This window comes from Filicampus tigris, chromosome 15, assembly GCF_054856515.1.
Source record: "Filicampus tigris isolate MCC_2025a chromosome 15, RoL_Ftig_1.0, whole genome shotgun sequence".
Taxonomy (NCBI): Eukaryota; Metazoa; Chordata; class Actinopteri; order Syngnathiformes; family Syngnathidae; genus Filicampus; species Filicampus tigris.
In genome coordinates, this window is record NC_141231.1 from 16,395,655 (window position 1) to 16,411,340 (window position 15,686).

Here is a 15,686-nt window from a genome sequence, read left to right on the forward strand (position 1 = left end):
AAACAAAAGTGACAAAATGGCCGCCCCTTGAGAGGGCTAAAAACGGGTGGAATAACTCTTATTCCACAAACGCAATATTAATCAGAATGCCATGTTTCGACTAATGGGCCTGCATGGAACACATTCTTAAGACAAATACGTTTGGGTTGATTCCCACTTTAACAAAATAAAATTGAGTAAATTCAACAACAACAACAACAACAACAAAGATCAGTGTAGGCTATGTATATACAGTATATGTCTGGTAGTGGCGATGCTAAAAGAGAACCTAGTGTCAACAGCTACTGTCCTGCCTTGTCAGCCAACCGCAGGCCAGTTGCCATGGATACGCCCGCCTTTCCACATCATAAAGGACAAGGAAGAGTGCATATCTGATTTAATGTGGCGGTGGAGAAGTGTGTGCATATATGCCCACATGCGTTGGAGAGTCCGAGGCGATCCAAACGACTGATGCTAAGGAGGAGAAGCGCTAACCACGCGGTAAAGAAGAGAGTATTTTTACACCGTAATTCATGTGTGCTGTATGTGAACTTTCCTTCTTCTGGGTGTACTTCTTCTCTTGGGAGCCAGTTTTCCCAGATGCAGAGCTGCTGGAAAGATCACATTGGTTGAGGTAAGCCTCAGCAAGCCGTGCCAGTGGGCCACCATTTTCCCAAGAATTTCACTAGTGAAAAAAAACAGCATTACCTCTCTCTGCTCTTGTAAAAGTCTCAAATCTATTTCCCTTTCATGAATGTATCAAGTTTTGCAATTTAGCATTGACGTTTTTCCGCTCTGGTTCATCAGATATTCCATCCATCCATTTCCTATACTGTTTGTCTCATTCGGGACACAGGTGAGCTAGAGCCTATTGCAGCTGACTTTGGGCAGGAGGCGGGGTACACCATGGACTGGTCGCCAGCCAATCACGGGGCACATATAGGCAAGGCAAGGCGAATTTATTTACATAGCAGATTTCAAACACGAGGCAACTCAACCAAAAGCGCAACATCTAAAAGCATTTGCAAAAAGAACAGCTGAAGACATTCAAAGGCAACGCAAAGAGAAGAAAGATCGCTTATTCAAATTGCTAAAAGAAATAAAATGCTGAAAAGATCATAATCAAAGACGAAATCAACCCAAACATATTTTTTTTCAAGAATATGTTCAGTGCAGGCCCACTAGTTGAATTCCGATAAATATTGCGTTTGTGGAATAAGATTTGTTCCACTCGTTTTTAACCACCCCCGTGGGCGGCCATTTTGTCACTTCTGTCGACTGAAAATGACATCACAGTGTCTCAGGTAACGACCAATTACAGCTCCCCTGTTTTCTGAAGCTGAGCCGTCATTGGTCATTACCTGAGCCCTGAGTAGGTGTGATGTCATTTTCAGTCGACAGAAGTGACAAAATGGCCACCTCCTGAAATGGCTAAAACAGGTGGATTTTGCTGCTTAACTCATATTCCACAAATGAGAATGCCGTGTTTCAACTAGTGGGCCTGCTGGGAACATATTCTTGAAAAAAAAAAAAAAAATGTTTGGGTTGATTTCGCCTTTAAAGGAATGTGGAAAAAAGTTTTTTAAGGCATTCTATTTGGGTATATTTCACTGCATTTCTGTTGTCAACGTATAGTATTCCATTTAAGCTCAGGGCTGCTTCACCATGTTTGCTTTGAGTTTGCAGACCTCAAAGCCCTTCTGGGTTTACATTCAATTAGCATTTCCTTCATGTATTTAGGAACCAAACCAGTGATTTGTAGCCCCTTAAAATGGATTCTACAGCTGACTGTGAGAACCACGCACACTCAACAATTTTTAGAGTCTTCAATGAAACTACCATGCATGTTTTCGGAACGTCGGAGGAAGCTTGACGCAACCCTGCGCCTTCCAAAAAATGACTTCTAATAATATTAATCATACACATTGCTGTTTTCATACATTCCAAGAAAGAAAGTGTAGCATTCATCCAATTCACGCAAAGTTTTAACCGTCATATTTTCTTTCACTTGCTCATTTTTTTCTCCCCTGGATCCAACACACCTCTCGGTTTCAGTTGCGTATTTATCTGCTGCCCTCCTCCTTCGTGACCTATCGAGTCGACTGGAAGTGTCCCACCTATTACGTTCATAGTAAACGTGTCAGTTGCGTAACAGGCCGCCATTAAGCACTTCATCTCGCCACAGTTGTTCATTTTATTAGGATTTTGGAGGGAAGATTTTCCTCTGTCTCTTGCTTCTCTTCTCACACGCACAAACGCGAGCGATGACACAATTTGTTTTATCTCCTTTCTTCTTGACAGTCCGGTAGCAAAAGTCGCAAGCTTAAGACAAGATATAACTCTCCAGTAAAAATCAGAACACATGCCTCATGAATCTGGATGTCATTTAGTCAACGTGAGTACCGGCGATCTTGAATGAGTGCCTCCATGACAGCTGTCAATCAAAACGCAGGATTATTTTTTTAACACGTGTGGTGTACGTTAAGTAGAGCTTCTTTGGCAGTCGTACACTGCAGCTGTCCAGGACACCGAAGCGCCACTTTTAAGTCCAATGGAGGCTTTCCCTTCCGCTATGTTTATTCAAAACCGTTTGTCGTGTCTTGTGTTACATGAGAAAACAAAATGCTGTTTCCTCCCCGCCCCATAAAATTGACATTTGGAAGCAGTTAACAAATCCTTACCACATCATTCTTATCCTACATGGAGCAACGTTTTAACGGTTGACTGTCTTAGTTCCCAAAAGTTATGTTCTTGGAAGAGCTAACCGTACTGAGAAATGATGTAAACACCAATGCTTCACACTGCGGGGCAAAACGGATTATTTCCAAAGCCCGATGTAAAATGGAACAGGCGGCGTTTCAGCGTTATTTCCCGCACTAAGTATGGTTTATTTCTACCATACATGCGCAGTATATCCCATAGGTTCAATTTGTCTCATTTGGCGTGGCTTGGATTGAGCTAAATGGTTCTTTATTGCGTTAAATGACTCACTATATGATCAGATAAAATAAAAGATCTATTTCCATGTTTCAATAACGGCAGGATTTGGTTGCAACATTTGAATGACAGGAAATATGAACGGGAAAAGTCCTCACCGCCCCGCAGCGCAACGCAGCCTTGGCCGTGTCTAACGTTTTGAATGCAGCTACGCAAGAATCTAAAATATCCGTTACAGCTCTCAGGATGATGCGGTACATTTCTACATGGCTGCAAACTACGACCGCAATTTTTTTCAATGGTTGCAACAAATACAACGTGTGAAGCTGCATGGAAAAGTGAAGCATTCTGCTCTTCTTTTCGTGCGACTAAATATGTCTGTGCAACATGAAATAGCAGCAGTCCAAAAGTAACAGTGTGGTGGCTACACGTCGGGTCAGTGGCACATTGTGAAAGGGCCTTTCACGCACTTATTCCTCTCGCTCTTGTTTACTTAGCTTGGCCACGTCGTGATAGGGATATTTGTAAAACTGCCACTGCCACACTCGCGCACGCCGTGTTTGTCCTTCAGTCGGTGTGAGCGTCCTCTGCTGCACACAATGAGACCTCTTTCTTCACCAGCCTGACGCTTTGTATGCTTCCCGATGGTTTATATGACCACAAAGAAAAAAAAAAAAGAAAAATCGTGCTAAAAGACCCTTTTTTGGGGGGTGATGAGGTGGGAGGGCTTTCCATATGTGGATAGCACAAAGATCAGGCTGTTCCTCTTGCTTGCTTTATGTTTTTTTCCCGTGTTATTAGACTTAAACAAAGATGCCGTTATTTTCCTCCCTTCATGTTTCTTTTTCATAATGACGTTTGAACTATTTGGTTTGCGGCTTCCTACTTTCGGAAAAAAAAACGAAAGATTGCTTCGTTTCTTTCTGATTTCAGGTACTTTTCTTTTATGCGTTGGTTTAAAACTATGTGACAGTATTTTTGCTCTTACGTGTTCAGAAAAGGCATGAGGGCCCCTAAAAAAAAAAAAAAAAAAAAAAAAAAAAAAAAAAAAGCTTCGGCTTCGCCTTGGTCACTTTCTATCATAAAAGTGTCCACCGACGCACATGTTACGAGTTTAACAGTTGTAAAAGGAAGATGGGAGAGGATGCCTCCTGGGCTTCTGTGCATTCAGGATGAAAGCGGGGGAGCCTAATTTGGAAATGTTTACAAGGAGACGCATTTGTAAGTGGTCATACCTTATCCCCTTTGCAGTCAATCCTAAATCCAACGTGTAGTGGTTGCTGAGGTTATCCAAAATGTTTGGGGTGTATTGTCGACGCCGTCACAGCAGCTTCCGTCGGAGTTCTTTTTTTTGGATCTTTTTTCGAGCAGAATTTGACAACATGATTCTTGTTGTTCGTCATAACTGTGGTTAAACAATAACTCTTTCTGCTTTGAAATGTGAAAATACGCTTGTGTCCCAAGGGGGGGGGGGAATACAGCCATAAAGCATCATGGAACGAAAAGGACTCCTGAGATAACTAAATAGTTATTGGTTACATATGTGCTATGATTTACAATATTTACGTCAAGCTTATTATCTGGCTTTTCATAGCCCCCACAAGTTTGTTTGATGCTACATGCAGAGCACTTCTTACAAAAGTCTTGGTTATCGATGAATTCTGAATTAGGTATATTTTAGCTATATGCTCGGGGGGGGGGGGTCAGAAATATGTGCACGTTTACGCAAGTTTCAACTGCTGTTTTGTATTTCAAAACAGCACTCTTTGGAAAAAAAAAAAAAAAAAAAAAAAAAACGCCGATCCTAAACACACAGAAATGTTGGAACTAAACTGTTATCTTTGTGCTTTTTCTCAATTAAAGTAAAACAAACCACAAAGTTAAATATCTCCTAAAAGTAAAGAGTTTCTTTAGTGAGAAAAAAAAAGACTATTCAGCTGAAGTGAAGTGACAATCTGCTCCACAGTGCTTTGACCATTCACTACTGCTGTTTACCTTTTAGTGCCGGTGTTATGCTGGCGTCTGTGGCCGCTCGTGACGTTTCCGTTATTTCAACACTGATGATAAGCTACAGTAGATGTTGGTGAACAAAGCCTCTTTCATGTATGCGTGGTGGATAAGAAAATGGGCCCAGTGTGCTCTGACGTCCACCTTGCAAACACAAGAAACTCTTCACACCACATCGGTGTGCCATTTCCAAATGGTAGTGAAAAATCCCCTAACCCGAACCCAGGGGTGTCAAACTCATTTTTGTCGTTCTATCTTCACGACACTTCCCCGAATTGTCAATTTCATCCCACTTTCATCTGTCTGGCATCATGCTACCGTTCTTTTATTGTCCTTCGGCCCTGGCGGCTTCTGTTTTAAAAGCGGTTACTAAAAATACTCCCAACAAAAACCGGAACTATTTTCACCACTTGCAGTGTTCGTATGTCGGCGTGCATTTTCATGAACTGCCGACAAGGGAATGTTTGTGATGTGCCGTATGACAAAATTAGAGCTCTATTTTAAGACCCTGGTTGACACTTCAAATGCGACTGATGTAATCAAAATGACGCCCGTGGACCCATTTGTTAAGAGTCGATGCACCGCTGCGTGAAGGGAAAGAATCCAAATATCCTGTGTTTTTCTAAAGCGGGCAGTGTAGACGTGTAATGCGATTGCGTCATTGGGTGTCACATGCAGGATGGGGAAGATTTGACCTCGGCTGGATACGCCAAAATGAATGCACAAATAAAAGACGACAAAAATCCCGCTTCATCTTATTCTATTTGCATTTGTTCCGCATCCCTGCCTGATCCGTTCGGACCAAGAAACTGTTTCACCGATTAAAACACATGGGGGAGATGAAGCAACAACAGTACCTCTGTATCATGTCCTCCAGCCTCTTCCCGTGCTCCTCGTCCAGTTGCAGCTGTTTCCGCCGTGCCTCCTCTTGTTCGGCCGCCATTCCCTGGAGGAGCCATCGCTCCCGCATGGCTTTGGACTGCAAACAGAGATGTCTCAGGTGAGTTCCTCACTACGGAGCTTCTCTTCCGCTCGACTCGGGGGAGAACATGGCACTCTTGAGCAAGCTCCGGCTGGGATTACTAAACCACGCGTCATGCTTTGACAATCCCGGACGGGGCCGAGAACTACGTTTTGGTATGAATGAGCAGTTGGCAGTCGTAATGGAAGCGTCGAATCAATACAGAGCAGATTGACAAACTTTGATTACCGGTACTCATTTAATGTTTAAAACAAACGATGATGTCATCTACTCTTCAACTGAAGTTTCTTGGTCTCTCTGTTGTCACCACAAAAGAGTCCGGAATGAACACTTTGCTTCAATTATGGAAGTTTGCTGTCGCACAAATGAGCTGCTTGTCTCCAAATGTTAGAAACGCCAAAATCATCCGCACACAATGAGTGCGCAAACACATTCGCATATGAGTCACCGCACACGATGCAGGAACAAGACAACGGCGGTATGCCACCTGCTGTCAGATTGTGACAGCTGAGGTATTCGGTTGTGCGCGTGTGCGCGGTTGCTTCCCTTACAGATAACCAAGCATCATTCATCTGTTGTGTGTAGCTGCCACATAATTTAAGTTACACCACAATTGCCTTTTTTCTACCAAATTAAATCAACACGCTTAAACTTTACAAAGTCCTGATGTATGACTTGCCATCAATTTAGCCGTCCTTTCCATTTGAAAAAAGAATCATCGTTTGCTTCTGAGCTTGGGCCTTCCGTTGTGAACTTTTTTTTTTTTTTTTCTCTGAATGCGAACACATTCCAAAATTATTCATCTTAGGCTAATTGATGACTCTAAATTTCCCATCAGAGAAAATGGTTGTTTGTCTGCATTTGTCTTGTTACTGACTTAACGACCAGTCCAGGACATACCCCGCCTCTCGCCAAATGTCAGATGCAATCGTCCACAGCTGTTATTTCCTCTGTGATTCGCCAGAACACGTTGCTATTTCTCTCACACTGTTGAGTCCTGACGTCAAACGTCTTAAAGTGTCCGAAAACAGAGATACTTGGGTAAATAATACCCTCATTATTGCTACAGGTTAAAAAAAACAAAAAAACAAAACACATTCACAACGCATTTAAAAAAATTAACTCAGTTAACTCAGTTTTATTTACTTGCTCAACCAAACTTAGAGGAGAGTCACTGTCGTACAGGCTGACCTTGTACGTAATTTTACTTAAAAAGTTACTTGCTGGCTCCTTGGAGAAATCCAAAATAATTTGCGCACTTTTCGACGCCAATTTCAAGTACCATATTAGTTGTACGTCTTTGGTGTATCGCTCAACAGTTGTATTTGACAGGAAAGAATGTAATTCAAGGATCAAAGAAAACTATTAGAACCGTCTTTGAATGGAAATACACTTTAAATTTTTTTCCCCTCATTAATTTTACTCAAGTAAATATCATTTCTAAGCTTTGTAAAAAATTGTAGTTGAAAAATGTGATTAATCGCGATCAATTATGGAATATTTTGCGATTAATCGATTGAAACATTTTAGACAGTACTAAAATACATATATTTAGCTGTGTAATTCAAGACAACGTTGACTTTTTTACAGACCAATGCATCCAATCAGAGAGGCAGCCGTCCTTATCAAATCACCGAGTTGCAGTCTACTTTTCTTTTCTCAGGGCAGCGGCCCCCTGGAGGTTCGTACTACAAAGCCAGCTTCATGCTGCTTGGCTGCGTGGCACTCAGACGTAATGGCCGTTTGATGGGACTGTATGACCAGATGCTGATTACATCAAGTCCGCTGGTGCCTGCCTGCATGAAAAGTAAACACGGCAGTGTGCTGACTCAAAGGGGGGGTGTTGCGCTCAATAAAGCAAGGTGTCCAATAGTGCAGATTCTGCAGTCACAACACTATTGATCATTTCATCAATTGGTTTAAAAGGATCTCTTGACCGGCGTACCTTATGCCTTGACATAAAGTGAGAGAAAAATAGGCACTGAAGATGAAGACTGACCGTTTTTAAATCTTGCGGCGGTGACTTTATGGACCAGATGTCATCAAACTTTGGCTTGGGAAAACTTGAATCGAATTTTTGTAACCCTCGAAAAAAAGCTGTTGTTGAAGATGGTGGTTGTAATGAGGGGGGGCAAAAAAAAAATCCTTAATACTTTTAAATTATGTATGTGATGGCAAAACATAATGGAGTTGTGTTTGTGGAGGTTGTTGCGGCAGGATCTCCCTGTGGTGGTTTTGCATTTATGCACAGAGCTCATGTTGCTGGAAAACAGTCCAGTTATGAACTTAATAGAGTGCTGAATGCTGCTATTAATGCGACGTTATTGCGAGAGCGCATCGCTTGCCGCATGTATATCAACCGTTGCAGTGAACACGACGCTTTAATGGCCAGAAACAAGGTGTGCATGGCTTTCATCAACAATCCTTTGTCAGTGTTTCCATGAGTGGGTGTTTACAGCTGGAAACCACCAGTAGTCAGGAATCAAATTTACTAATGAAAGACTCTTTCAATCCAAGTGTTTAGAAAGGCCTTTAATTGGAGAAAGGAATGTATTTTATTTCCACTGGATGGATATTTATAGCAAAACAGGAACCCAAGGCCATTTTCCCACACATTCTACATCTCAGCGGCATTTGAAATCAATTCACAGTGGCGGAGTCGTATCTCTATATCCAGTTTATGATACCAAAGTCCAAGTTGATGTATTTAATCCTGTTGATGTCACATCAATTCGAAATGGAGTAAGATAACGGTGTTAATTTTGACATTCACAACAAATCACATGATTAGCATGTCTTTATGTGATTTGTCTCCAGATATTTGAAATTCTGGTCATGTGACGTATTTATCACTGGGTTCGATGATCAAGAGCTCAAATCTAAATGAATCCCTGTCGCTCTATTTTTAAAACCAATAACCTGTTAGCCGTCCAGTTCCCGCAGCCTAAATAGCGCTTGTTTGAATGATTAATCAGTGTTTTCTAGTAGCCCATTTTTGTAATTTTTTGGTGTTATGAGTACGTGACGTACTGATCCATATAAAGTATTTGAATATAAAGATACCACACAATGAGAGTCCTTCGACTCAACTGTATAAAATGAGCACTGAAGACTTTCTGTAAAAAAAAAAAAAAAAAAGAAAAGCAATCACACACCAACCTTGAGATGTTGTAGCTGCAAAACCAAATCATCCAGCTGACTTCTCTTTTCTTCGATCTCAGTTTGACGTTTTCGCTTGTCCTGCGTAACACAAAACAGGGAATAATAAAAACCTACAATTGGTACATTCATCCATCAATCTTCTATACCGCTGATCGTCACTAATGTTCGCGGCTACATCTCAGCTGACTTTGGGGAAGAGGCGGTTTACATCCTGCATTGGTCGCCAGCCAAATCGCAAATATAGATTACCGTATTTTCCGGACTATAAACCGCTACGTTTCCCCTAGGTTTTGAATCATGCGGCTTATATAAAGGTGCGTCTTATAGTCCGGAAAATACGGTAACTATAGCCTCACACCTAAGGGTAATTTAGTCTTCACCTAACCTAAGAAGCATGATCTAATACAGAGAGACTGGAGATTGGATTCAAACCCACAACCTTAGAACCATGCTCCGGAATTGTTTTATTTGAACAATACAGCAAATGGAGACAATGATAGCAAATTAACTCATTTGCCGCTCGAAAGGCCAAGGAGGAATATGTTGCGTGAAGGAAGCGAAGTGTTGGCCCAGTTGCAGGTCGAAATCTATCAAAGACTGACAGGGCTAAGGATTTCACCTGTTATCTCAAGAGGAATAAGCCACTTGAGTCCTCTAAAGAGAGAAAACAGAGGTTGACCTTGAAGTGAGGGGAAAGATCCTTAACAGGAGTGGACACGAATGAGGGCGAGGGTGAAAAAAAGCGTAGGGGGAAAAAAAATGGAGTAGATGAAGGCAATGCGAAGCAGCTGTCGACGAAAATACATGGGAATGTAAACAAGATGGCGTAGCCCTGCGTGGGGTAGAAGGGCATGGGAGTTTGCGGACGTCGCTCTCACACGCACACGCTTCCTGTTTGCTTTAAATTACCACAGAAAAGCCCCCCAAAATCTGTATGAACGTTGGAGCTTTTCTCTGACACATTTGTGGAGTTTGCCCAAAACTACAGTAGAAGAAACAGAGAGAAAAACCTCCACTAGAAGAACAAGATGAAAAAAAGAGCAAAATCCAAACGGTTCTGCTCGACTATGACTCCAGTAATATTTCTGGCAAAGAGACACAACCATTTAGTGCTGAGTCTGCTTTTCCCACCCTTTCATTTTGCACTCAAATTGAACGTTTAGTTACTCCATTGACATACTACGTTTTTGCTCTCTTGCCCGCGCTTGCCCTTTTGCCAAGAGAACAGGGATGGACACAGACTGAAGACAAAACTTAAAACAATAGATAGGACAAATCATTGAGAAGGGCGGAAACAGCCTGGCGCTATCAGGTTTGCTGGCAGAACGCTCCATGATGTAATGGAATGGAAGTGCAACGGCGGGTATGTGGGGGTGGGGGGCACAAGAGGGCAGTCTTGTAGGAAAAGTTGACACTGCCTCTACATTGGCTGCGGTACAATGCAAGATAATCTGCACCAAATAAAATACACACAGACACACCTCCAAGTTGGGGAGGAAATCTGCTTGCGGTTATGCTGGTAGCCAAAAAAAAAAAAATACCAGTAGCACTTCTACTGTGGGCTAAAAAAAAAAAAAAAAAAAAAGTTTGGTGGGAGACTATTAAGAGCTGCTCTATGATGTGTTTTTAAGTTTGAATTGAAAGAAAATCCACAACATTGACAGTAGAGAACACACACTCCAACCTCCTCCTCGGGAAAATATGTTGACATTCTTGAAGACACATTAATAGCTTCCCACATTCTGACTCACTCGGTGTTTGGCCAAACTTGGCTTGCATTGCAGCTACAGTAGGCCCTCATACACAGATAATCACTTGTTCCGCTACTGGTGTCACACTTCCAAGTAGAAAAAAATCAATAAAATGACATTTCTTCAACAGAACTTTTATTCCATCTTAGTAATTGAGAAGAGGAAAGTGGATATTCTAGAACAAGGGCAAGAATCACAGACACAGCAGGATATTAACGTCTGGTTAGGTGTGAATTAAAAAAAATAAAAAATCAGCTTTAAACTCAGGCTGCAAGTAAAGACGCTTGGACATGACAGTGGCTCGGTGGTGTAATCCGGCTGTCACTTTCAGGAAATGAAAAATGGCGAATCTGCGCCCAGGTAGCTGCCAAGTCATGGAACACATTTTGTGACAGTGCACACAATTGACTTGGGTGCACTGTGGGTTTGCGGTGACCCCGATATGTGTATAAGGGTGATTAAAAAGTCCGTTTTGCATCATATCTTCCCTTCAAAGAGCATTTACAAGGTTGCCTCATTCACCCCGTCATTCACTGAAAGGGAATGAAATGCCTCATTCATTCACTGATGATACAACCCTCAATCATTTAAGGGAAGGAAAGTAAAAAACCTTAAGTAAATATGTCCTTATACTCACCGTATTTTCCGTAGTTTTGGGTAATTTTCATTATTTGAAAAAAAAAAAGTCGTCTTATGTAAAGCTGCGGCTTATAGTCCAGAAAATACGGTAACTCTTAATGCCTTGGCAGTGGCACAAAATTTCAGCTACAAAATATTACATTATACAAACCATCAAGTGAGATCATGTTGTACCGCTCATCGTGAAGAGACGAGAGGTACCACTCAGATGCTTCACATTCTGCACATTCCAACACACCCAAGAGAAACATCTCCCCCTGAAGAAGATCATCTTCCATTCAGCCAAATGCCGTAGATTGCAGAACCCGAAATGGAACTTCAAGCTCATGAGACCGTATTCGCCTCACATAATGCAAGTTTGGTCGGTAACCTGAAAGAAGGTAAACTTGGTAGCTTCTCAACAAGCGGTATCAGGAAATGCAAACGTGGCACAGGACAGCAGCGCCCGCATTCCAATGTCATGCGATAGCAGCAGGTGTCGTCCACACGTGTTTAAAAAAAAAAAAAAAAAAGAAGAAGAGGATTAGAACTGTTTTTTGTCAAAATGGGTTTAGGTTAATTGTGAATCAAACATGTGAACTTTACTCCAAAAGGACAATGTCACCAAAAAATGGCTGCAATCATGCCGATGTGGCGGCCATGTTGGCAGGGGCGACTTTCCCATCGAAGGCTTTGCATAGTATGCATGGAGCCGCATGGCGGCCATGTCAGCAGGGGCGACTGTCTCGTCAAAAGTAATATTTGCAAAGACAGCGGCGTGCCCTTTTCTTTCTGCCGCGACACTCTTGCATTGACACCACTGGATGAAGATTAGCCATCATGGAAATAACGAAATAAACAATAAAACATCTTGGCTCAATCTGTCAGCATTCCACTCTCTCCTGTGTCATTTAAATGCTGCCCAATCACATTCACAGACGCAACTATTCAAGTGGGGCCAAAACAGCTGCTGCTAATTTTGGATGGCATGTAGTGCCTCTCATGTCTTAGACCCCCTACTGCCAACAAACCGAACCCCCATCCCCATTGCCTGCACCCTATCCGGAGACTTTGCCCCAAGCGGGCGCTCTCCCACACACATTCATTTACTGCCCATAAAGCGAGCATCTTATTACCATGTTTGCTCTGCCGCGGCTAAACGATCCAATCTTTTCAGTTGGTTGTTCTACTTTCCCAAATAATCAAAGGTGAAGCTACCAATTGATCACACCAATCCAAAAATGACCATAAATCTTCACGGTGTGTACTGATGTTAAGTGATGCAATAATGTTGATGATGGATCATATGTCTTTTAGTTCTGTCTTAGTGATATTTTCCTGAACACTAGTTTGGTACTCGTATTTATTTATTTATTTATTTATTTATTTTTTTCCTTTTTGGCTCACTGGAAATCGAATCAGCATGACCCAAGGAGAAATGAGGAAAATACTTGCATGCTTATCTACGGGATTCATGTCATGATACCGAGAACCCAAGGCAGGTGTTGGTATTTGAAATGTTTTCTTTAACGAATATGTGTGTATTTGCTGCACCGTATTGGCTGCAATTAACGATACAAATTTGAAACACAAAGTGCAAAAATACTTTGCCTATTTTCAAACTCATAACACTGTACATTCTTAATCCAACCTTTGCATTATGATCTTCGTAAAGGCAGCTATTTTATTTTTTTTTGTATCATACTTGGAGTGTATGATACTGAAGCGACCACTTTTGGACATGTTTTAATGCAAAAATGACCTGGAACATTTCAATACCGATTCATGTTTTAATTAAGAAAATTGTCCATCCATTATTAGGTCATTTGCACAGTGCTGCTGATCGCACAGCCCCCCCCCCCCCCATTTCTGTTTACTACTTTTGACGCAGTCCATTACGCCGCTCCTCCGGCGCAGACCAGTCCCAAATGTCAGCACATGCCAATGCTCCTCCTCACATCCCCCCCTCCTCCTCTGTCCCAGTTACTTCCCCCTGTAAGACCCCCACTAAGTGGATCCAGAAAGCGTCCGGCATCCGTCGCGATCACGACTTAGTCAGACTGTGAGCAATCTGTGGTTGAACCCGGGGTTCTTTAAGCGTCTTTATCTTTACAAGATTGTAAATATGAGTCTTCCAGAGGTTGGCTATTTTATCCAAAACTTTGATCGGCCGCAGTTCCTGCCTTGCGGTCGGTGCCTGCAGATGTCATGCTTCCTCAAAACGCACACACTGGGAAAACGATTGTGGCATGTTTGAGGGCAGCTTAAAGTCCAAAGTGCTGAGATCATCTGTGTAAACATGCCCCAGACGCAGCAGTGTGAGCAACGCGTCGACACCTTTGCCGTGGATTTTTTTTGTTTTGCAGGGCAGCCTCCCGCGCTGCTTCTCTCGCCGTGGGCAATGTCGAATTAGAAAGCTGTTGCACTCACCATTCATTGGTTGATCTTCAAACCGCATACGCGCACGCACACACATATACAAACATACGCCGAGCCGCACATGTAATCATTTCTTTCTGACCAGACTCTGCTCCCCCGTCTACTATGATTACACGTTAGGACCATGCCAATTACAGGCCTGCATTTAAAAGCATGACATCAACTTAATCTGCCCAATTAGTAACCACAGAAACCGACACTGTTGGCATCCGATAGGCTGTAATCACCATCAGACAGTGGGAATCCTTGTCTGTGTGTTTGACAGCCAACAGCCTGATGAGCAAACGCAACAACGCAGCACATCCTCTGGTGTGCCGACTGAATCGTGCTCTTACATGACCCTAAATCTACTTTGGTTTTTACGGGTTTTTTTTATGTCTATGAAATCGAGCTATTAAAACAATGATACCGTATGTGTATGTTAACTCATTCACTGCCAATGACGTATTTATTTGTCTTTTCACATCCATTCAATCCCAGGAACGTATTGATACTTTTTGGAACATTTTTTCAAACGTCATGATAAAAGAGGGCCTGAAAATGTCTGGCGGTGAATGAGTTAAAGGGTGGCAGTGGCTCGGGCCTCAGGCTCGGAGATTGGTTCGATTTGGAATTTGCATTTTGTGGACAAGGCACCCCCCCCCCCCGCCCCCCCAACTGCTTCGGGCACTGTTTGTGTGCAATGCTCTGATCTTTCCATTAAGTGCATGTCTGTATTATCCAAATAGTGCATGTCTAAATCTCTGTAATTGTTCTCCACTAGTTGGTTCCATGGTCTTTAAAGGAGGCGTATTATGGAAATGGAGTTTTTCCATAACGAGCCCAATTTCCCATCCGCTAATCGTCATGGTGATGGAGGCCATGCTCAGCGCTGGCAGACTTCGCAGAAGACATGTGAGCAGTGTTTTCTTTGCATGAGACAGAACTGCGCCCTTAAGACAGGCTGATTTCAGCAGGGCTCTAAAAAAAAAAAGGGGGAATGTATACAGCTCTATACGTTGGTCACTAAGGTTGTTATTCAAACACTTTAACATTCTTTTAAAGGGGGAAATCAAGCCAAACATATTTTTTCAAGAATATATGCCCAGCGGGCCCATTAGTTGAAACACGGCATTCTAATTAATATTGCGTTTGTGGTATATGAGTTAAGCAGCAAAATCCACCCCTTTTTAGCAATCTCAGGGGGCGGCCATTTTGTCACTTCTGTCGACTGAAAATGACATCACAACTGCTCAGGGCTCAGGTAACGACCAATCACGGCTCAGTTTCGGAAAACAGGTGAGCTGTGATTGGTCGTTACCTGAGCGCTGAGCAGTTGTGATGTCATTTTCAGACGAGAGAAGTGACAAAATGGCCGCCCCAGAGATGGCTAAAAACGGGTGGATTGACCCCACAAATTCCACAAATGCAATATTTATCAGAATGCTTTGTTTCAACTAGTGGGCTTGCATAGAACATATTCCTCAAAAAAAATGTTTGGGTTGACTTCATCTTTAAATGTGAAAAAAATAATAATTCTTATTTAAATGATTCTTTCATATTTATAATCCATCCATCCATTATCTATAGCACATGCACTAATCATGGTCAAGGATGCGCGAGAGTCCACCCCAGCTGACTTTGGGCAAAGGAAGGGGTCAACCCTGGATCGATCGCCAAGCCAAGGAGCAACAATGGAAAAAAGGAAGTTAGCGTTTCTCATTCTTGACAGTTGTGTTCAACATTCTAGTGATATCCGAGAGCGTGAAATCTGAAACGCTAACTTGCTCCGATGGCCTACTTACGACGCCTTTGAAGACCTGCGTTGACGT

General features: G+C 42.4%; 1 protein-coding gene across 3 annotated transcripts in view; it reads right to left on the reverse strand.

Annotated features, from left to right (window-relative positions):
• Positions 1-15,686, reverse strand: part of palm2akap2 (PALM2 and AKAP2 fusion) — a 68,370-nt gene that overhangs the window by 43,044 nt on the left and 9,640 nt on the right. For all 3 annotated transcript variants that reach the window (XM_086053414.1, XM_086053412.1, XM_086053413.1), the window contains 2 exons: positions 9,065-9,145; positions 5,781-5,902 (listed from right to left, as the gene is read on the reverse strand). In XM_086053414.1, the coding sequence (XP_085909540.1) occupies positions 5,781-5,902; positions 9,065-9,145 (203 nt within the window). The remainder of the gene's footprint in view (positions 1-5,780; positions 5,903-9,064; positions 9,146-15,686) is intronic.